The following is a 24,605-nucleotide window of genomic DNA, read 5'->3' on the forward strand; positions in this document are numbered from 1 at the left end:
CGGACAGGGGTGGGGCGCTACAGATTTACCACCTCAATCTGCTCAAACTCTGGAACGAGGAGGTCCCCGTAGCGTTGGTGTCAGTGGTTCCGGAGAAGGCGGAGCTGGGGCCGGAGGTTCAAAAGGGAACATTGGCATCGCGTACCTCTCTGGTCCCCTGTGGAGACCACCTCTCCCCGAACCAACTCGCGGAGGTTGCCCAGTTGCAGACCGAGTTTTCGGACGTGTTCTCGCCCCTGCCCAGCCGCACCGACCTCATAGAGCACTACATTGAGACGCCCCCGGGGGTGGTAGTGCGTAGCCGCCCTTACAGGCTACCCGAACACAAGAAAAAAGTGGTTCAGGAAGAACTTGAGGCCATGCTTGAAATGGGCATCGTCGAGGAGTCCCACAGTGACTGGAGCAGCCCGGTGGTCTTGGTACCCAAGGCCGATGGGTCGGTCCGGTTCTGTGTAGACTATAGAAAAGTCAACGCGGTGTCTAAATTCGACGCGTACCCAATGCCTCGTATTGATGAGTTGCTCGATTGACTAGGCATGGCTCGCTTTTACTCAACACTGGATTTGACAAAGGGTTATTGGCAGATCCCCTTGACTCCATTATCCCAAGAAAAAATGGCCTTTTCCACACCGTTCGGCTTACACCAGTTTGTCACACTTCCTTTTGGGTTGTTTGGGGCGCCCGCTACGTTCCAGCAGCTGATGGATAGGGTCCTCCGCCCCCACGCCACCTATGCAGCCCCGTACCTCGACGACATCATTTATAGTAATGACTGGCCGCGGCACCTACAACACCTGAGGGCCGTCCTTAGGTCGCTGAGGCGAGCGGGTCTCACAGCCAACCCGAAGAAGTGTGCGATTGGGCGGGTGGAAGTACAGTATCTGGGCTTCCACTTGGGCAACGGGCAGGCGTGTCCCCAAATTAACAAGACAGCAGCAATTGCAGCCTGCCCGAGGCCCAAGACCAAAAAGGGGGTGAGACAGTTCCTGGGGCTGGCTGGCTACTATCGTAGGTTTATACCTAATTATTCGGACGTCACCAGCCCGCTGACTGATCTGACTAATAAGGGGGCACCAGATCCGGTCCAGTGGACGGAGCAATGCCAGCGGGCTTTCTCTGAGGTGAAGGCTGCACTGTGTGGGGGACCACTGTTACACTCCTCTGACTTTTCTCTCCCTTTTATGTTACAGACGGATGCATCGGACAGAGGGCTGGGGGCCGTTTTGTCCCAGGAGGTGGAGGGGGAGGACCGTCCACTGCTGTACATCAGCAGAAAGCTGTCGGTACACGAGGGGCGCTACAGCACCATCGAAAAGGAGTGCCTCGTGATCAAGTGGATGGTCCTTGCCCTCCGCTACTACCTGCTGGGATGCCCTTTCACCCTCTGTTCGGACCACGTGCCCCTCCAGTGGCTCCACCGCATGAAGGATGCCAACGCGCAGATCACCCGTTGGTATCTGGCACTCCAACCCTTTAACTTCAAGGTGGTCCACAGGCCGGGGGCGCAGATGGTTGTGGTGGACTTTCTCTCCCGTCGGGGGGGGGAGTCGGCTGCATGCCAGATGGCTGCCCGGCCTGAGTCGGGCGGTGGGGGTATGTGGCAGCGGGGGCGTGGTCAAGCGCCGGTCTGTGACCGGAGGGCGGAGTCAGGGAAGGTACAGTAAGTGGCAGAATCACTACACCTGATGTCAATTAACCTGTGTTTGTGTGTCTTCCCAGTGACCGCACCCTATATAAAGAGAGAGAGAGAGCAGAGGAAGTGAGCTCTCTCCCCAACCAGACGACTTGTGTGTGTGTGTGTGCGCGCGCGCGTGTGTGTGTGTGTGTGTGTGTGTGTGTGTGCGCGCGTGTGCATGGCTGGGAGAGTGAATTTGCATCTGAAAAGACCAAAATAAACAAATTATGGAACTTTATTCTGGCCTGCCGTCTTTCTGTGCTCCTCCCCCTCCTACGAACTGCTACAACGAGTAACTGTATTCACATATAGTTACAATATAAATCAGTGGTAATCAGAATACAGCTACATTCTTGAAATTAATGGATTACTTGAAAGAACTGATTTCTTAGTTCACATATTCATTTGCTCTCTGTAAGGATTTATTTCTTTGTAAGGATAAATAATTGTAAGAATTTATTCTTAATAATTGTAAAGGATTTAGTATGTGACCCTCTGTTTTGTTTAAAATGACCTTCTGTCTCAGCTAGACACAGTATCTTTGTTTAAAAATTCCATTCTGTCTGAACATTACTATCATATCATGAGAACAGGCTGTGCGTCAGGGACAGCCTATCATATCATATCATATCATATCATATCATATCATATCATATCACATCATATCATATCATCAGAACATTCTGCTTATTTTGATATGAAATGTGTATCATTGATCAGAAATGTGTCTGAACAGCGCCAAGGTCTTCAATGATGTCACATTCATTTACACACACACATAGACACAGATATCAAAATGATGTCACTCACTCACACCCCCCATACACACACACACCCTCTGCAGTGATGTCACTTCATCCACACAGATAACACACACACATAAAATCCCCTGTATTCTCTTGCCTCATTGGGGACTTGCGAATAAAAGATTGTGAACTCATGGGGTTCCTGTCTTTTTTTTGCGACTCACCCCCAGAGCTCTGGGTGACGCGAGGGGACTGATTTCGAGATGGGTAATTGCTCTGGCTGAGGGCAAGAGGTTAAGAACCCTAACACTCTCAAATTAAATTACAGAAATTCAGTGCATTTTCCAGAAGCCCTTGACTGAAAAAACTGCAGCACGCCTTCATATTACACCATTATACCTACCCATACACCACAAAACGAGCTAATGGAGTTGGCACACTGCCAGGACAGAAATGCATTTCTGTCATGGAAATTCAAACACTATTTCACTTTTCAAGAAGGAAAAGGAGATTGCAACATCACTGTGCAGTGCAACCTCTGCTTTCCAGCAATCAAGTAGCTGTCAGCATCAAAAGACTCCATTTCTAACTTCAAGAAGCATCTCAAAGTATCCATCCATCCATTATCTGTAGCTGCTTATCCTATTCTACAGGGTCGCAGGCAAGCTGGAGCCTATCCCAGCTGACTATGGGCGAGAGGCGGGGTACACCCTGGACAAGTCACCAGGTTATCGCAGGGCTGACAGAGACAAACAAGTCATTCACACCTACGGGCGGTGGGGGTACGGTATGTGGCAGCGGGGGTGTGGCCAAGCAGCTGTCTCTGAATGGAGGGCGGGGTCGGGGACGGTAAGTGGCTAAGTCATTCCATCTTCTGTCAATTAATGTGCGTGTGTGTTTGTTACAGGAATGGAGCATAAAAGGAGGGAGAGAGCAGAGAAAAAGGGCTCCCTCTTGACCATAACGCATGTGTGCATGTTTAGTGAGTGAGTGAGTGAAAGCTGAAAAGCTGAAATCAGTGAAATAAAGCGTTTGTGTGTGACCATCAACTCTCGTCTGCCGTGCTTCTGTGCTTCACGCACATCAGGAACTGCTACAGTGGTGCCAAAACCCGGGAGCACAGAAGGGAACCACCCCATGGAATCCTCCCCGTTCAAAGAGCTCATCCTTGCCCTCGCTACCGCCCAACAGAACTAGCATCAAGCACTGATCACCCTCCGAAAGGAACAGGAGCAACACTTTGAAGCCTTGATGCTGGCCCAACAGGAAGATCGCCAGGCGTTCCGGCACCTTCTTGCGTCAGCAGGGGCGTTGACCATCGCCGCAGCCGGCACCCTTACGAAGATGGGCCCGCAGGACGATCCAGAAGTGTTCCTCGCCCTCTTTGAGCAAGCAGCCGAGGCGTGGGGGTTGGCCACTGGAGCAGTGCGCGGTGCGCCTCCTTCCGCTCCTGACTGGCGAGGCGCAGCTCGCAGCGCAGCAGCTCCCTGCTGACAGCCGACCGGTTTATGCTGACCTGAGGAAAGCCATCCTGCAGCAGGTCGGCTGTTCCCCAGAACAACATCGCCAGTGCTTCCGGAAGCTGGCATTGGAGGATGTCGGCCAGCCGTTTGCATTCGGCCAGCAACTCCGGGACGCCTGCCGGTGGTGGCTGAGGACAGAAGACCACGACGAGATCATCGATCTGGTGGCACTGGAACAGTTTATCTCTCGACTTCTGGAAGGAATAGCAGAATGGGTCCAGTGTCATCGCCCGGCGTTGCTGGAATGAGCCATCAAGCTGGCGGAGGACCATCTGGAGGCGGCTCCGATGGCAGGCAGACGAGGCGTCTCCTCTCGCTTCTCTTCTCTCTCTCTTCCCCTCGTCTCTCGTTCCCTTGCCGCGGAGGCGGCGGCCGGCTCCTCCCCAGCCAGCCTGTCGCACCCGTGGTGTCCTCCCATTTTCCTCTTCCATGTCTGTGTTGTCTCCCCCTCAGGTGAGTGACACCCATAACACCAGTGCAGAGGGAAAGCCTGGGCCGGTATACTGGCGCGGCGAGGAATCGGAGCATCTCCAGAGTCAGAGCTCCGGAAGGGAGGTGGGAGCTGTAATCCGAATCCCCGGCATGCCAGAAACCACCCCCGATCGGACCAGAACGTATCACATATCGGTAAGTGTTCAAGGGGATACATATCATGCTTTGGTGGATTCCAGTTGTAATCAGACCTCAATTCACCAACACCTGGTGCAAGGCAAGGCATTGGGGAGAGCACAAGCAGTGAAAGTGTTGTGTGTGCATGGGGATGTTCACAATTATCCCTTAGTGTCTGTCCGTATTCTATTCCGGGGACAAATGCATAGAGTAAAGGCGGCGGTTAGTCCTCGTCTCACCCATGAGTTGATTTGGGCACTGATTGGCCAGGGTTTAAAAAGCTGATGGAATATTTAACACGTAGTGGGTCCTGTACTAGTAGGTCACGAGAAGATCCTGGTGTAGAGTTGACTGGAGAAGCTGTCACAGAGCCGTCTACGTCAACACCATGTCAGAGTGGGGAGCAGCCTGCTCCTCCTCCCTCTCTCGGGGATTCCCTTGGGGATTTCCTGTTAGAGCAGTCGCGAGACGAGACTCTGCAGCATGCGTTTGACCAAGTGAGAGTAATCGATGGTCAAACTCTTCAGCCAAGCGTGGCACTGGCCTTCCCTTATTTTGCTATTATTAAAGATAGATTATACCGAGTGACACAGGACACTCAAACTAGCAAACGAATAACCCAATTGTTAATCCCAAAGAACCGTAGGGAACTCGTATTCCATGTGGCTCACTTTAATCCCATGGCTGGACACTTAGGGCAAAATAAAACACTAGCCCAAATAATGACCCGGTTCTATTGGCCAAGGATTCGCAGGGATGTCCGTCGGTGGTGTGCAGCGTGCCGTGAACGCCAATTAGTAAATCCGCGGCCACTCCAAAAGTGCCGTTGCGCCCTCTTCCTCTAATCAAGACCCCGTTTGAGCGAATTGGGATTAGATCGGGATTAGAATTGGGATTAATTAGCCATTAGATCGGTCAGCACGGGGATATCGCTTTATTTTAGTTCTGGTGGACTATGCAACGCGATATCCGGAAGCAGTGCCTCTCCACAATACCTCAGCATGCAGTATTGTGGAAGCGCTCTTCCGCTTTATCTCCTGGGTCGGGATTCCGAAAGAAATCCTGACAGATCAAGGCACTTCTTTTATGTCTCGCACACTGTGCGAACTGTATGGGGTATTGGGGATTAAGTCTATCCGCACCAGTGTCTATCACCCACAAACGGATGACTTAGTAGAGCGATTTAACCAAACACTCAAGAACATAATCCGGAAATTTGCAAGTGAAGATGCGTGTAATTGGGATAAGTGGCTCGAGCACCTGTTATTCGCAGTACGAGAGGTCCCGCAAGCCTCCACGGGGTTTTCTCCATTTGAATTATTATATGGGCATAAGCCATGTGGCATTCTGGACGTGCTATGGGAAAATTGGGAGGAGGGACCTTCACCTAGCAAAAACGAAATCCAGTACATTCTTGACCTGCGCGCAAAACTCCACACCCTCACGCACCTAACCCAGGAGAATTTGCAGCAGGCACAAGAACATCAAATCTGGCTGTATGACAGGGGCACGCGCCTTAGAGAGTTCATGCTGGGAGACAAAAGTGCTTGTATTATTGCCCACATCGAGCTCCAAATTAGTTGCCAAGTGGCAAGGGCCCTTCGAGGTCACACGGTGAGTCGGGGACGTCGACTATGAGGGGAGGCGAACGGATAGGGGCAGGGCACTGCAAATCTACCACTTCAACCATTTAAAACGCTGGAATGAGGGAGTCCCCATGGCGTTGGTAGTTCCAGAGAAGGCAGAGCTGGGGCTGGAGGTGAAAAAAAGATAACATCTCGGACCACTCCGGTCCCTTGTGGAGACCACCTCTCACCGGCCCAACTCATGGAGGTAGCCAAGTTGCAGAAGGAATTTTCCAACGTGTTCTCACCCCTTCCTGGTCATACCCACCTCATAGAACACCACATCGAAACGCCCCCGGGGGTGGTAGTGTGTAGCCGCCCTTACCACTTGCCCGAACACAAGAAAAAGGTGGTACGGGACGAACTCAAGGCCATGCTCGAAATGGGCATGATCGAGGAGTCCCACAGTGACTAAAGCAGCCCAGTGGTCCTGGTTCCCAAGCCCGACGGGTCGGTCCGGTTTTGTGTGGACTATAGAAAGGTCAATGCGGTGTCTAAATTTGACGCATACCCAATGCCTTGCATTGATGAGCTGCTTGATCGGTTAGGTGCTGCTCGCTTTTATTCGACACTGGATCTAACAAAGGGATATTGGCAGATCCCCTTGACTCCTCTATCCCGAGAGAAAACGGCCTTTTCCACACTGTTTGGTTTACACCAATTTGTCACACTCCCTTTTGGGTTGTTTGGGGCGCCTGCTACGTTCCAGCGGCTTATGGACAGGGTCCTCCGCCCTCACGCTGCCTACGCGGCCGCCTATCTGGACAATATAATAATCAGCAATCATGATTGGCCGCGGCACTTGGAACACCTGAGGGCCTGTTCTAAAGTCGCTGAGGTGAGTGGGCCTCACAACTAACCCAAAAAAGTGTGCAATTGGGTGGGTGGAAGTATGGTATCTGGGTTTCCACTTGGGTCATGGGCAGGTGCGTCTCCAAATTAACAAGACTGCAGCGATTACGGCCTGTCTGAGGCCCAAGACCAAAAAGGAGGTGAGACGGTTCCTGGGGCTGACTGGCTATTATCGTAGGTTTATACCTGATTATTCAGACGTCACCAGCCCACTAACCAATCTCAATAAAAAGGGGGCTCCAGATCCAGTCCAGTGGATGGAGCAGTGCCAACAGGCCTTCTCTGAGGTAAAAGCTGCACTGTGTGGGGGGCCAGTTTTACACTCCCCTGACTTCTCTCTCCCCTTTATTTTGCAGACTGATGCATCGGACAGAGGGCTGGGGGCCGTTTTGTCCCAGGAGGTTGGTGGGTACAGCTGTACAGCTAGTGTGTTGTCTCCTCCTGAGGGGAAACACCTCATCTGCCTGCCATCGCAGCCGCCTCCAGATGGTCCTCTGCCAGCTCGATGGCTCGTTCCAGCGATGCCGGGTGATGACACTGGACCCATTCCGCTGTTCCTTCCGGAAGTCGAGAGATGAACTGTTCCAGTGCCACCAGATCGATGATCTTGCTGGCGTCGCAGTCTTCCACCCTCAGCCACCACCGGCAGGGGTCTCGGAGTTGCTGGCTGAATGCAAACGGCCGGCCGACCTCCTCCAATGCCAGCGTCCGGAAGCGCTGGCGATGTTGTTCCAAGGAGCGGCCAACCCGCTGCAGGATGACTTTCCTCAGGTCAGCATACACCAGTCGGCTGTCAGCAGGGAGCTGCTGAGCTGCGCCTCACCAGTCAGGAACGGGAGGAGGCATGCCATGCGCTGCTCCATGCCTTGGCTGCTTGCTCGAAGAGGGCGAGGAACGCTTCTGAATCGCCCTGCGGGCCCATCTTCGTGGGGGTGCCGGCTGCGGTGATGGTCGACACTCCTGCTGACGCGAGCAGGTGCCGGAACGCCTGGCGATCTTCCTGCTGGGCCAGCATCAAGGCTTCGAAGCGTTGCTCTTGTTCCTTTCGGAGGGCGATCAGCGCTTGATGCTGGTTCTGCTGGGCGGTAGCAAGGGCAAGGATGAGCTCTTTGAATGGGGAGGACTCCATGGGGTGGTTCCCTTCTGTGCTTCCTGGGTTTCGGCACCACTGTGGCAGTTCCTGGTGTGGGTGGAGCACAGAAGCACGGCAGGCGAGTTGATGGTCATACACAAACTATTTCACTTTACTACTAGCTTTTCAGCTTGCAAACTTGCTTTCATTCACTCACTCACTCTACACACACACACACACACACACACACACACACACACACAATGAGTTGTGGTCGGGAGGGAGCCCCTTTTCTCTGCTCTCTCCCTCCTTTTATGCTCCGTCCCTGTAACAAACAAACACACACACACACACACACACACACACACACACACACATTATTTGACAGCAGGTGGAATGACTTAGCCACTTGCCTTCCTCGACTCCGCCCTCCATTCACAGACTGCTGCTTGGCCACGCCTCTGCTGACACATATTTATTCAACTTAAATTCTGGGGAAAAAACATCTCATCTCATCTCATTATCTCTAGCCGCTTTATCCTTCTACAGGGTCGCAGGCAAGCTGGAGCCTATCCCAGCTGACTACGGGCGAAAGGCAGGGTACACCCTGGACAAGTTGCCAGGTCATCACAGGGCTGACACATAGACACAGACAACCATTCACACTCACATTCACACCTACGGTCAATTTAGAGTCACCAGTTAACCTAACCTGCATGTCTTTGGACTGTGGGGGAAACCGGAGCACCCGGAAGAAACCCACGCGGACACGGGGAGAACATGCAAACTCCACACAGAAAGGCCCTCGCCGGCCACGGGGCTCGAACCCGGACCTTCTTGCTGTGAGGCGACAGCGCTAACCACTACACCACCGTGCCACCCTTAATAATATAATATTCACTTTAAATTTATTGAATTTATTTTAGTTAAAAACTCACATGTGAACAACTCATTGTTCATACTGAGAAATTAAATCATCCTCCTGACCATATTTTAAACAGGGGTGGGTGGGGACCAAGCATGTCAATATTTTTACTATTTATACTGATGTTCATTTCACTTCGTAGGTAATAGGGGACTCAAAACCACTTAATAAACTGATCAATTACCCTTCTTCCTCCAGAAGTTTTCCCTGTAGTAGACCATGCACTTGATGACTGAGCCCATGGGTACTCTGTGGATAAGTTGATTCCTCAGTGGCGGAAGTTCAGGGTTAAAGTGGATCTTCACGTTCAACCCTGGTGGTATGGCAACAATAACATATTTTGCCTAAAGAAAAAAAAAAGACAACATTCAACATTTAAGTATCTAAGCTCAATCAGCGCAAGTTGTACACACAAACTCATTTTTTGTAAAAAAAAAAAAAAGTTGCGTAGTAAGTAGAATTTTTGGAGAAATGTTAGCTGTACACACAAAGTGCTGATGTTGTTGGTTGTGAAACCTGAGGCCTGGTCTTTGTATGCAGATTATGGATTTAGCTGGAATGGATGGTTGATGATGAGTGGATGAGTAATTGATGTCTTGTTACCAAGACATCAAGTCCATAAGCTCAAACCTGCTTAGGTGCAGGCTTATTAAATATAAACAAGATTAGATCAGGCATTTAAAAGCATTTTTGATCCACAGAATCATACACTTTAAAATATGTAACTTTAGCTAAGGGATGCGAGACATATTGTCTTGGTCACCCATATCATAATTTTATGACGACTATTGTGGTTTACGGTTTATTTAGAGTAGCAAAAATAAACCAATACATGGATATAACTCTAGAAAATTTGTGTGCTATATTTCTCATTACCTAGAGAACCAGTCAAAAGTTTGGACACACGTAATTCTTTTTTTTTTTCTTTTCTTTTCATTAATTTAAAAACACTTCATGTCTTAAACTTATTATAGACTGTAGTTTCTCTTGACTTAGTTGAGCGGTTCTTCACATAATATGGATTACTACAGTTGTGGAATAGGGCTATTTACTATATTTTTATTAATTACTGTTTACTGTCTGATGATCTCAACTGCAATAACAAGGCAAGAAATTGCACTAATTAACTTTTGACAAGGCACACATGTTAACTGAAAAGCATTCCATGTGACTACCTCATGAAGCTGGTTAAGATAATGCCAATAGTGTGCAAAGTGTCACAAAGGTAAACGCTGGCAACTTTAAAGAATCTAAAATTTAACACTTTTTTTTACCACATAATTCCATATATGTTCCAAAATATAGAAAATAGTCAAAATACAGAAAACATGTGAATGATTACATCACATCTCACATCACATTATCTCTAGCCGCTTTATCCTTCTACAGGGTCGCAGGCAAGCTGGAGCCTATCCCAGCTGACTACGGGCGAAAGGCGGGGTACACCCTGGACAAGTCGCCAGGTCATCACAGGGCTGACACATAGACACAGACAGCCATTCACACTCACATTCACACCTACGGTCAATTTAGAGTCACCAGTTAACCTAACCTGCATGTCTTTGGACTGTGGGGGAAACCGGAGCACCCGGAGGAAACCCACGCGGACACGGGGAGAACATGCAAACTCCACACAGAAAGGCCCTCACCGGCCCCGGGGCTCGAACCCAAGACCTTCTTGCTGTGAGGCGACAGCGCTAACCACTACACCACCGTGCCGCCCATTCACAGTAAATCATCCTACAAAACAGTATTGTACATATTTCCCTTATGGGTTCCTAGTAGATGAGAAGACCTTCCAGCTCTGGCTATTGCCCTTTGCAATAGCTCTTTAAAGAGGATGTGGTCAGTGCAAGGGAGATAAAGAGCAGTTTAGTGGTCACAATTCCACATGCTTGCATGGTTACTTGTACACCAAGACATGCTGCAGAGAAACGCTCTTTTTATACCCCCAAACCTTCTAGATTTAGAAATATGTATGTTCTACCATGGTGCAGTTACTATTTAATGAAACAACAGAAATCATATCAAAAGGTGGAAAGTCCTGCAAGCACACAATTACTTGGACTCAATTAGAAATACCCCTCCCTAAATTGCCACCTTATTGTGGTGGAGGGATTTGTGTGTTCCAGTGATCATAGAAGTTGTCAGGAGCAGTCAGCCCTCATAGGCTCTTCCAAGGCAAACTAGGTGAGGGACCAGACAAAGAGCGATTCAGAAGACCCTCATGAGGAAAAATAAAAATGAGGAAAAATAAAAACAAGGACACAGATACCTCGCCCGAAACAAGGATACCGGGGCCCTGCTCTAGAACCAGGCTTGGAGTAGGGGCTCGTTAGCGAGCACCTGGTGGCCGGGCCTTTACCCATGGGGATTGGCTGGGTACAGCCTCAAAGATTATCATGGGTCCGCCCTCCTCTGGGCTCACCACTGGCAGAGGGAACCATAAGGGTCTGGTGCGATGTGGATTGGGCGGCAATATGAGGCAGGTGCCTTGGCGGTCTGATCCCAGACTGACAAAACTGGCTTTTGGAACATGGAATGTAACTGCTGTGGTGGGAAAGGAGCCTGACCTGGTGTGGGAGGTACCAGATAGATATTGTTAGGTTCACCTCAATGCATAGTACAGGCTCCAGAATCAAACTCCTGGAGAGAGGCCGGACTCTATTCTGGAGTTGCCCTCAGTGCAAGGCAACGTAGCAGGTGCAAGTTTTCTCCTAGCCCTCCCGGTATGGTGCCAGTACGTTGGTATTCACCCCAGTGGATGAGAGAGTTCTCTCCCTGAGGCTTCAAGTTGGGGCACATGCACTGACTGTTGTCTGTGCTTATGCACTTGTAACCCATATGGTTACTAAACCCATACCCATATGTTATTTGAGTGTAGTTCCTGTGCGTCACCAATTGGTGGCGAATCGGCCCCGTATTGCCACACTCACTGCCAATACACCGAACCGAGAACAGCACACCTGTTGAGTGAGCTGACGGACCTTGGGTATGAAACGTGACATAGAACTCATAAATTCACAATTAATCTTCACATAGTGTGTTGATAAACCTTTCGTTTATTAGGAGAGAGTTTGTGAATGTTGGGGAAAAGGGAGAGGAGCCGCTACGACTGCGTAAGCCCTCTGTTGGACTCCGGTAAGTGCAGAGCTACATGTTAAGATTTTAAGATGCTAGACCTCAGTATTAGCCTGTTGATATTAGCTCATGTGAAGCTGTTGCTTACTAAAACACTTTAATAAAACCAGTCGGATTTATCATCCGATGTTTTTACCCACCGTGGTACGGTTGTATCATTGTGTTATGTGAAAAAAAACAACTTTAAAAAGATCGCTAGCTACCGTGCTAATGCTAATTGCGGTTAGCCCCGCTACGCTAACTGAGGTAACCCGCCAAGTGGGCAGTATAGAGATTAATGGTGTAGCTGGCCAAGCTACTGGGCCACTGCCATTTTAAATGAGGGAGACAGAGATGCGATATGATGACAAGCTGTAAGAATGTTGTCCTACTATACTGTTGTGTACATAATGTGATTTGTTTTATTGTGGTTGTTTAGTTATTCATGATGATTAAAAAGAGTGAAGTAATAAAATTCATTTAAGGTTTAAAAGGTTAAGAAAAGATAAATATATTGAAGTTAAAAGATAAATATTCATTTAAAAAGCTGCTTAAAAAGACAATTAAATCAGTTATAAGTAAGTTGGTTATGAATATTTAGAGAATCAGAGTGGAAGTGGTAGAGGGTCAGTGTGAATGTAGTATTAATGGAATGTGTTTTCTACACCATGTGTGTAGATTGGTTTTATTCCTTTGCTAGATCAGGGATTGATCAGTACAAGTTCTGAACCTTCCGGTTCAGTGGCGAGCCAGGCGATGACAGAGAACGGAGAACGGGATCCACTCCAAAGAATACAGACCTCTACTCACTACACTCTGATACAGATGAGAACGTTCACCACAAAACCTACCCGGGTAGTAGAACGAACTGATACACACACACACCAAACCCAGAACTGAATTTTGTTCTTCGGATACAGAAGAACAGGAAACTTTTGGTTGAACTTTGTTTTATTTTTTTATTAATTTATTTCCTTATTAAAGAGCTCTATTTTGTTTTTTGGGGTTTTCAAAGTCCATGTACTGCAAGTAATAATTGTTGGATGCAATAAATGATCATTGTTCAACTTCCACTCAAGTCCAACTTTCCGTACCTAAAGAATGTGGTTTCTTCCCTAACATTTAGGTTAAAGGTGCTACACACTAAATACCAATTCGGAGTATTCAGCCTTCTTGGAGGCCTTGGGTGGGGTGCTGGAAGGCACCCCTTTGGGTGAGTAACACTCAGATGGGCAATGACAGTGAAACCTGGAAGGGCGTGATTGGGAGTACTGAACCCCGAGTGGTACTCTGTTATTGAACTTCCGTGCTAAGTGTAGTCTGTCCATAACGAACACCATGTTTTTGTCCTGGCCATGGAACACTGAACCACCCCTTTACCCTGTCAGGAATACTGGAGGGTTCATGGGAGTTTTACCCAACCAGTCCACATGTACTTTGTGGACTTGGAAACAGCATATGACTGTGTCCCTCTGGGAGTCTTGTGGGAGGTGCTCCAGGAGTATGGGGTATCGGGCCCATTGATACAGGCCATTAGGTCTCTGTATGAACGGAGTGAGAGCTTGGCTCGCATTGCCGGCAGTAAGTCAGTCTGTGGGTGTCAGAGTCTACTAGGGCTGCCCTTTGTCACTGAGTCTGTTCATAATTTTTATGGACAGGATTTCTAGGCACAGTCAGGGGATGGAAGGTGTCCGGTTTGGGACAATCAGGATTGCATCATTGCTTTTTGCAGATGGTCTTTTTGGCTTCATCATGCTGTGACCTCCAGCATGCCCTGGGACAGTTTGCAGCTGAGTGTGAAGCAGTTGGGATGAGAATCAGCACCTCCAAATCAGAGGCCATGGTTCTGAGCCAGAAAAGAAGAAGAAGAAGAAGAAGAAGAAGCAGCCTTTATTTGTCACATGTACACTCAAGCACAGTGAAATTCGTCCTCTGCATTTAACCCAGCTGAAACAGTGAACATACACATGCACACACAAGTGAGCAATGAGCACACACACGTCCAGAGCAGTGGGCAGCTATGCTACAGTACCTGGGGAGTAGTTGGGGCTTAGGTGCCTTGCTCAAGGGCACTTCAGCCATGATACAGAGGGAGGAGAAAGTGCTGTTCATTCACTCAACTCCCCTCATGTTTTTCCTGCCAGTCCCAAGAATCAAACTGGTGACACTTTGGGCCCAAGACTGCTTCTCTTACCTTCAGGCCATTCCCCCAAGGGTGGAATGCCCTCTTGAGATTGGGAGTAGGTCACTGCCTCAAGAGAAGGAGTCTAAGTATCTCAGCAGCTTGTTCACGAGCGAGGGAAAAAAATGAATGGGTGATTGACAGGCGGATCAGTGCAGCATCAGCAGTCATGCAGATGCTCTACTGATCTATCGTGGTGAAGAGAGAGCTGAGCCAAAAGGTGACGTTATCGATTTACCTGTCAATCTACGTTCCCACCCTCACCTATGGTAACGAGCTCTGGGTAATGACCAAAAGAACGAGATCGCAGATACAAGTGGAAGAAATGAGCTTCCTCCGCAGGATGTCTGGGCTCAGCCTTAGAGATAGCACCCTATCTCTAAGGCTGAGCCCAGACATGACTTTGGTCTATAGCTGTAAAAGGCCTCAGTGGCTCCTTTCCCACCACAGCAGTTACATTCCATGTTCCAAAAGCCAGTTTTGTCAGTCTGGGATCAGACCGCCAAGGCACCCGCCTCATATTGCTGCCCAATCCACATCACACCAGACCCTTATGGTTCCCTCTGCCAGTGGTGAGCCCAGAGGAGGGCGGACCCATGATAATCTTTGAGGCTGTACCCAGCCAATCCCCATGGGTAAAGGCCCGGCCACCAGGTGCTCGCTAATGAGCCCCTACTCCAAGCCTGGTTCTAGAGCAGGGCCCCGGTATCCTTGTTCCGGCGAGGTATCTGTGTCCTTGTTTTTATTTTTCCTTGTTTTTATTTTTCCTCATGAGGGTCTTCTGAATCGCTCTTTGTCTGGTCCCTCACCTAGTTTGCCTTGGAATATCCTATGAGAGATGACTGCTCCTGACAACTTCTATGAATACACAGGGATGATTTTATTTCAATTTGGTACACATTTTTTAATTTTTTTATTAAGAGCTCAGACATTCAGGAGGGGCTCAAAGTACAGCCACTGCTCTTTCACATCAAAAGGAGCCAGCTGAGGTGGTTCGGGCAATCTGTCTAGAATTCCTCTCGGATGCCTCCCAGGGGAGGTATTTCGGACATGTCCAACCGGACGGAGACCCTGGGGCAGACCCAGGACACACTGTAGGGATTATATTTCTTAGCTGTACTGGGAATGCCTTGACACCCCTTCTGGAGGAGTTAGAGGAGGTGGCTGGGGAGAGAAAGGTTTGGGCATCATTTCTGAGACTGCTGCCCCCGCGACCCGGATTGGACAAGTGGTAGAAAATGGATGGATAGATGGAATTAGAAATACTACATTTATTGACAAATCATCTCCATACTGTACATGCCACATATTGCAGTTAAAGCAGAATGGCAAAGCTACACAGACTGAATGGTCATACACAATGAAAAATACAGAAGGGGCTTTTACTGATGGTCTCTAAATACTAGGCTGTTAGATTTTGAGAGTGAGGGACATATACCCTATAAAGTCTGTGCATGTAGAAGGCTCTGCTATAAATTTAATTTGCTTACCTTATATGTCTCCTCATTGATGGTCTTGACTTCCACCATGTCTCCACTCTGGTCAATGCTGTAGACAGCACTCTGAAGCTTGACCCTGTCTCCCAGCTCCCTGGCCATGCACTCACTGATCTGATTTGACCCTCCTACAAACTTGCGCTCCTAGGGAAAAAAAAAACATGAAACTATTTTGTCAGATAAAAACACGTACAAATTAAGGCCTTGCAGTAATCCCCATAATCTGTAGTCTGTATTTTCTGCTACCACTTTGATTCTGGAACTTTTCCTGTCTAGTTCTGCTCCTTGTCAGCAAATACACAGGGATGATTTTATTTCAATTTGGTACACATTTTTTTATTTACCAACAGGAGGGTCCATATTTCAAAGACCTGAGTCAAACCATGTTCACACCGCTGTTGAGACAAAATCCTTAAAGCAGATACGCAGAACCTTTATTTTTAAATACATTTCTGAGTGGATAGTATCTCCATCCTTGACTCTTGTATGCTGCATAAATGGGAATATAAAAATATATTTTTGAGAGTTAAAATCAACCGCAAAGTTGGCATTTGAGCTGCCCCGCTGAGCTAGCCATGCCTGAGTGCGTGACGTCACAGCGGTAACCACTGAGGCCTTTTACAGCTATAGACCAAAGTCATATAAATAAAAATTTATGGTGAAAGTAAGAAATATCGTTACCGACTTGCTCAACTAAGACTGATTTGACTTCACTGATTGTGGGTTGACTCTCATTAAAACGGGATAGGTGTTATAACTTATGCAACATACATGTACATGCATGCATTTTCACTGATAAAACGTAAAAGGCTAATTAAATAATCAGATGAACTGAGACAATCACATTCTGAAGCAAATTAAATAATCTTATACCGGTAACTTAAATACACAATACTAGTTACATGTATGAATCTAAATGCAAGTAAACATGTTGTTTTTGTTGTTTTTTTTAATCCAAATGAGAGTTGGAGCTTACCCGTCTGTGTTCTCGCTTCTTGAAGGCCGATCTTGTGGCCGATTGTTTTGAAACAATCTGACTTTCAGTTGTTCGTTCAGTTCTCCGTTCATTCGCTTCTTCCACATAAGGGCGAGATGGCAGCAATATCCAGTTTAGAAATAAGACGGCTGGTCCATTCATTCTCTCCATACTGTGTATTCCGCCATTACGGCTCGACTCAGGCAATTACTAAAACCTGGGACGGAACGGGATGTCACTGGTTTTAGCAACAACCGCGGGGAGGTCACTGCCTGAGCGATATGTCCCGTCCCGTCCCGTCCCAGGTTTTAGCAACAACCCTCAGCTCATGCTCCAGGAGGACTGGTGCAACTGAACTCACTTTAAAAAATAAAATAAAAACTTTCCTTTTCTTGTTTTATTTTTCTTTAATTGTTGGTACTGCACCCTCTTTCAATATGGGCTTATAGCCAATGCTCCTCAACAGATCAGAGGTCTCGTACGAGTCTTCAGTAAAATGTGCAGAGCAGAGGAGAGACCACTTTGTAGTCGCCCAATGTGTCCATGAATTTCTCGCAAAACGCATCCAAATCTTTGCAGTTTGAACATTCTTGGGCCATGAATGCAACATAAATCCACCTTCTGTCGTGTTGCTGACACATCTACGTGGCATGGCGAAAAATTAGCTCAAAATGGAGGATCGGAGTTGCAGTCAGCTCTGTGTTTTAGTATAGCGGAAATGGCGATGAGACCGATAGACTTCCTGTTGTGACGTTACGGATGTCAAGGTCAATCACTCAGGCCACTACCTAAATTACTTTAATCGTAAAAATTACTATATTAGATTTATTGATAGCGCTTAAAACTACTCCTGTGCCATTCTTGAAGTCTCAAGGCATTTATAAACGAAAGTGAGGCCATGGTTCTGCGTATATGCTTTAAGACTCTGGTTATACACATACAAAAATAACTTAATACTGTGTGTTTCAATGTACTTAAGTTAAACAGTTTGCTCAGCTGCTCAAATTACTTGCTGTAAAAATCATAAATTAAAGGCTCAATCAAAAGTGCCAGCATTTAAAATTTTCTAATTGTTCATAGATGATAACATGAGATATCATATTTCAAATACATAGAATTGTGGAATCTAAGTTAGAGCACCAACAATTAAATTTTATTTGTACAGAGCTTTTAACAATAGAAATGGCCACAAAGCAGGCAGGCTTTAATCAGTTTCAATACGGTGACTCTTCTGAACAGTTTTAAATGATGTATCCCCACATACGGAGGGCGCTGTATATGAACCAGAATCCAAGATGGCGGCACAGGTGTTTTCACGTTTGTCTCTGCGTTTGTTTGTGTAGCTAAACTGTGTTTATATACGTTTGAATGGGCTACCAGATCTGGGACTTCAGAACTTAAACCGCAGCTGCATTTGCAAATAGCAACATAATTAAGCCTAATTAACAAACGCGCAACTTGGATAACATCAACGTCATGAAAGCGGTTGGCCTGCTACTCCTGCTTGCTTATATGCTGAGCTTACCTGAGGAGTGTGTTCTGCGATGTGATGAGCAACTGAACGTATTCCGGATCGTTTTTCCGAGTTCTGGCACTATGGTGCTTCTTTCAAGAAGTAATGCTTTCTATCTGACTTCATTCACTACCTCCACTGAGGCCCCATTGGGATTGCTGCCCCGATGGACAGAGATACGACCTATGCCCACCTCCAAGCGTGAGCAGGGATCCTGGGCTACTCGGTCAACAAAACCAGCAACCCTATGGATTATTCTACTTCTGTTCCTCTCAGGTAACATTCACCCCAATCCAGGCCCAGAGCGGATTGAATTCACGAATCCTGATGAACTAAAAAAACAGTAGTGGCTTGCGTTTTTTTCATGTTAATGTACGTAGTCTGGTGAATAAAATCGATGAAATTCGCCTGTGGGCGAAGTTGACAGAAAGTGACATAATTGTTCTCTCTGAGACATGGCTTAAACCTTCAACTACTGACAGTATGCTCCATATCGATGGATATAATCTCTTTCGGGCGGATCGTACACATAAAGGAGGAGGAGTAGCTATTTATGCCAAAGCATCATTGGACTGTTGTTGCGTTGAAACAATATCCAAACCAAAATGTTTTGAATTGTGTGCCATCAAACTGAACCTTTCCAACAATGCAAATCTGACAGTGGTGGGTTGTTATCGCCCACCTTCGGCTGTGGTTGGAGCGACTGCTCTACTGACAGACTTTCTACAGAAACTTCCAAACAAGTACGCTGTTCTAGGAGACCTAAATTGGGACTGGCTATCGACCTCTACGTTAAGGGATTTATGCGACGCACTACACCTAACACAGCTGGTACAGTCACCAACACGCCTTAACTCGAAGAGAATGGACAAATCTACATTAATTGACGTTATTCTTACTAATGCACCATATAAGTACCCTGCTGTGGGCGTTTTCTCCAACGATGTTAGTGATCTGTGTAAGAAACTGTAAATCAATTAAAGTGAAGCCACGGTTTATTTTTAAAAGGAATTATAAATGTTTTAATGAGCAGGCTTTTTTGCATGACATCCATCTAAGTGACTTAAATAGAGTGTGTTATATGGATGATGTAGAACTGGCATGGGATTATTTCAAAACCACGTTTTTATCTATAATAGACAAACATGCGCCTCTTCGAAAATATAGAGTGAAGGGTAGGGATAACCCTTGGTTTAACGACACTCTTGCAGTAGCCATTAGAGAAAGAAATGAAGCTTGGGCTAAAGCTAAACGGTTTAATGACGAGAAACACTGGTTATCTTATAGAGTTTTAAGAAATAAATGTACTAGATTAATAAAAAAATACAAAAAGTGAGCACTACCTAAATTTAATACAGGAAAACCTGAATGACCCCAAAACATTCTGGAAACTAGTTAAATCTACCTCGGGGGATGTGCCACTCCCCACCATTCCTGAAGCTATTATAACAGAACAAGGAGAAGTGAGGGGTAAACTAAATTTAGTAGAGGTTTTTAATAAATATTTTATCAATGCAGGAATGGTGACACAGTCGGTCCTCCAATGCGGACAGTGAACCTCCTTCAGTCTCTTCTAGCTTTTTGAATGTGTTTAACTTTTCTTATATATCTGCAGATGATGTACAAAAGGCACTTATAAATTTGAACTGTAAAAAGTCTGCTGGTTCAGATCAGATTGAACCATACTTTCTTAAGCTGGCTGCAAGATTGACAGCTGATCCTGTTTCTGCTATTTTTAATCTAAGTTTAAACAGTGGCGCTATTCCAAATTCTTGGAAATCTGCACTTGTGCTCCCACTGTTAAAGGGTGGTGACCCTACTAATTTGGACAATTATCGTCCTATTTCCAGACTATCCGTCATGGCTAAATTATTTGAATCACTTATAAATGAACAAATAAAGCATTTCTTAGCTGATCAGTGTTTTAAGCCCCATGCAGTCTGGTTTTAGACAAGGGCACAGTACTATTACTGCCATAACGTCAGTCACGAATGATATTATTACTGCTTTAGACAACAAAAAATCGTGTGCTGCTTTATTCATCGATTTGTCTAAAGCATTTGATACGGTTTGTCATGATCTATACTTTTCAATCTGTTCAAAAGAAGGTTTCAGCCCTTCTGTTATTAGGTGGTTCTCTAACTATTTGAGTGGTAGAACTCAGTGTGTAACTGTTGATAACTGAACCTCATCCTCTCTAGAGGTAAAAATGGGTGTGCCCCAAGGATCAATTCTAGGCCCCATTTTGTTTTCTATCTATATAAATAACTTGGGTGCAGGACTAGGTCCCACAAAAGTACATCTTTATGCAGACAACACAATATTATACACTTTTGCTTCATCAGTGCAGGAGGCTGTGATACTTACAGTCTGCTTTTAACAAGGTACAAAATTCCCTTGTAGGATTTAAGTTGGTGCTAAATGCTAAAAAAACTAAATTCATGGTCTTCACATGTTCACACACATCTTGTAATGACACTATTTGTACTACGAATAGAACACAGTTAGAAAAAGTATCCTCCTATAAATACCTAGGAATATGGTTGGATGATAAACTGTCGTTTAGTACACATATTGAGTGTCTCTTAAAAAAAACTCAGACCCAAATTAGGATTTTATTTTAGACAAAGAAAGTGTTTTCCATACAAAGCAAGAAAAAGGTTGGTAGAGAGCACCTTCTTATTAGTATTAGACTATGGTGATATGATTTATATGCATTCCTCACAATTGCTATTGAAAAAATTGGATGTTTTATATCATTCTGCCTTGCGTTTTATCACAGGAACAGCAAATAGGACTCACCACTGCTTGCTATATGAAATGGTTCAATGGTCCTCTCTCTCAAGAGAAAGTTTCACTTGTTGATTTTTACTCTGAAAGCATTAATGGGTAAATTACCACAGTACATCTCAAATTTGCTTTCTTATCACACTAGTATTTATAGTACAAGGTCTACAAATAAGATACTATTAATCACACCCTCAATAAGGACTGAACTGGGCAAGACCTCTTTTTCCTTCTATGCACCATACATTTGGAATGAACTTCAGAACACAACACCTAGAAACACTTCCTTCTGTTAATACTTTTAAAAATCTTTTAAAATCAGCTCTTACAGAGCAGTGCCATTGCTTTTAAATATGGTGTCTACGTTTTTTTTTTTAAATTCTTTTATTGTTGTTTAGTTTGTGTTTTATCTTAGAATTTATGTGAGTCTTGTCTTCTTGCAGTCTCTTGTCTTTAGTGTTCTTGGCTGTACTGTCAATTGTTTTTGTTATGTTTGTGAGATTTGTCTTTAGTTGTGTTCCTTTGACTTGGTGTATTTAGTGTATGTTATATGTTTAGTTACAGCACATATTCCACTGTTTTGTGTGCTTTGTAGTCTGATTTAGTCTTTAGTGTTTTGGTAGTGTTGTCCTCTGTCTTTGTGTTTTTTTTTTAACTTGCTGCCACTTGGCCAGGACTCCCTGGAAGAAGAGTCACTGTGACTCAACGGGACCTTTCCTGGTTAAACAAGGGTTAAATAAAAAAAAATAAAATGTAATAATTATTTGGTAGAGTCCTCTTATAAAGACAACAGCGATCCTTGCTAACCATGTTGGTTTGTTCACCTGCACAACATGCATCTTTCCTTTTAGGCCACAAACCCCTGGCCTCCCTCCCAAGCTGCACATTGATCACTGACCACACACCCAGTACCCAACGCAGAACAATATGTGACACAGAGCAACCTATCTTTAAAGGGTGCCAGAATGTAGGAAATCCCTCAGAATCTCATAATAAAGTTCTCTAATTACCCCTGTGTGCGCTCTTTTCTCTGTAGCTATAGCAGCTGAGCATTCATTATTTTATCATTGCCAAAGAATGGCTGTCCTCCAGCTCTCACAATCCCCTATTGTGAGTACCACAATTAACTAAATTAGGGGTAAAGAACAGAGAGAGGTGCTGATTACAGGATTTTAGGTTAGGATGTAGAAAACTCAACTCGATGCCTATTTACTTTTGTATGCACCTGCCTTTTGAGAGTGCTTTTTTTTTTTACAACAGTACATAATGTAATGCGCGTAATGTTACCTGATTACACTGTAATCAGCATTAGAGAGGAACAGAAACGTGTGTAAGCACGTTGCCACACATTTCTGTGCAAATGCAAAAATCATAGTATTAAGTCCTGGGCCCTTTGTTATTCAAGGCCTTATTATAAAGCAATATTTCAGAGACTGGACTCAGTGTGATAATATTAAGGCAACCATTTAATGGTCTGGTGAGCCGCTATGATTTACCTGGCCTCCATTACTGGTGGAGAAGATCCTCATGGTGCCTCCGCACTGCTTGACATACCAGAGAAACCAGAGAGCGGAAACCTCATGAGGTTCTGAGGTCACATTCACATTAACAAACAGTGTGGCAAAATGGCGGGCAGCGCTGCATGGAAACAATTTAAAGGAGCAGGTTTATCGCTACATCAAGAATCCCCATCTCATGAAAAACACAACTGAACATTTTTCTTTCATCACAGTTTTCTGGTGTTTCCTTTACCTTGTCCAGCAAACCTTCTCCAAGAGCTCTTTCATGGTCATTTTATCCCACTCTTCAGCATGCGGGGCCCTCCATGGAGCTTCTCTTGGGATCTAGAGTGTACCATCACAATCAGCTACCATAAAGGACATCAATAACAATATCAATGTCTCTTCAATGTAAAAAAAAAAAAAAAGGATAATCTGAAAGGCTTAGAAAGCTGTCACTGTGAAACCAATTCACAGCAGCTCCTATGCGATGTTTAGGCCTAACATAGAATTCCTGTTTCTTCATAATATGGTTGACTTTACCTCCATACCCATCTTGTCCATAACCCTCCAGAGGTTGTTGTAGTCCATCAGAGCTAAAGGGTTCCACATTGGGGGAAAAGGCCCCTTGAATGGATATGACTTCCCCTAGGAGGCATAAAGCAACCATCATGAGAATTTTTTTTGCACCTCAGCATGCTACCATAAAACTAAAATGATCATAACACGTCATTGTTTGAGGTAATGTCTTTGTGATCACCATGCATCATAATTGGAATTACAATTATGTTTTGGATTGGAAAACTTTTTTGTCTGCCTAAAATATTCGTCACTACATTTTTCAGGGCTTGTATTAAAATAAGCAAAAACAAAAGTGGGGGAATTTTTTCCCCCAGTCTATACTGCATTTCACAATTTGACATCAGACGTAATTAGATCCTATTAAGTGTAAGGTTTTAAAAACGACACAGGAAGTCGCGTAATTTTTGCATATAATTTGCCAATTATTTTGGTACTTTAAGGGGTCTCAAATTATTATAGCTCCTTAAGAAATTATAACTCCATCTGTAATCTCAATAAAATAAAAACTTCATTACCATGAACAAAAAAAATGTCTCTTTGGCACACAGCAGCAATATGACACAGGATGTTTGTTCACACAGCATTTCATTCTCACAGTAGTGGAAATGCTTAGTCAGGATGACAACATGGTCCATAGCTGGCCGATGGGGTAACAGTAAGCAGACATTACTTCATACCTGAATTGCTTTGTTGCAGAGGGACTCTTAAATAAATGCATTTATGGCTGATTGATTAATATTTCACTACAGATTCGAGATCTGAGACACATACACCAGAGGAGATAAACTCCCCCTAATCTACGCTTCATTCGAATATGGCTTTAATAATTGCTCAATCTGTGCAGCCTTCTAATGTGGTCACTGATAAAGGGGATAGAGTGATCAGGAGCAAGGGTTACAACATTGCTCAATGTTTGACGTTCAGTATTTTATCTAGTATGTTGCATTTTTTAATGTGCAGTTTAAGGACCATGCTTTAGAAAACCTTAAAGCATGGTAAGATGGTAACAACAAGTGTCTGAGGAAAACAAGCACTGAGATATATGGCTCTGCAAACAATAGAAGAATGCATCAAAACATTAATTGGAGAAATAAAAGGAAAGCCTCATCCAATCAACCACTGCTTTTGATAAGACCTGATTATACACTCTGCTGTCATCAAACTGGATATTGATCAGAAAATAAAGCAAAGCTCACGCTAAATGCAACAATGTGTCGCACAGGCAATGCATTTCCACTCATCAATATCTTACGAGATGGAGAGCTAGAAAGCAGCAAGCAGGAAAACATCACATTTATCTGTGTAATTATAGGGCTGTGTGTGTGTGGGGGGGTTTGAGCATTGCATTAGAGCACAGTAGCTCACTCACCATCTAGCAACAGGTCTGTTCCCATGGTGACAGAAGTGAGGAGAATGCACAGAC

General features: G+C 45.3%; 1 protein-coding gene across 1 annotated transcript in view; it reads right to left on the minus strand.

Annotated features, from left to right (window-relative positions):
* Positions 1-24,605, minus strand: part of mao (monoamine oxidase) — an 87,815-nt gene that overhangs the window by 19,145 nt on the left and 44,065 nt on the right. The window contains exons 4-8 of the mRNA XM_060929836.1: positions 23,144-23,248; positions 22,854-22,945; positions 22,598-22,739; positions 15,820-15,969; positions 9,212-9,371 (exon numbers count right to left, since the gene is read on the minus strand). Coding sequence (XP_060785819.1) covers positions 9,212-9,371; positions 15,820-15,969; positions 22,598-22,739; positions 22,854-22,945; positions 23,144-23,248 — 649 coding nt within the window. The remainder of the gene's footprint in view (positions 1-9,211; positions 9,372-15,819; positions 15,970-22,597; positions 22,740-22,853; positions 22,946-23,143; positions 23,249-24,605) is intronic.

This window comes from Neoarius graeffei, chromosome 9, assembly GCF_027579695.1.
Source record: "Neoarius graeffei isolate fNeoGra1 chromosome 9, fNeoGra1.pri, whole genome shotgun sequence".
In the NCBI taxonomy this organism is placed as follows: Eukaryota; Metazoa; Chordata; class Actinopteri; order Siluriformes; family Ariidae; genus Neoarius; species Neoarius graeffei.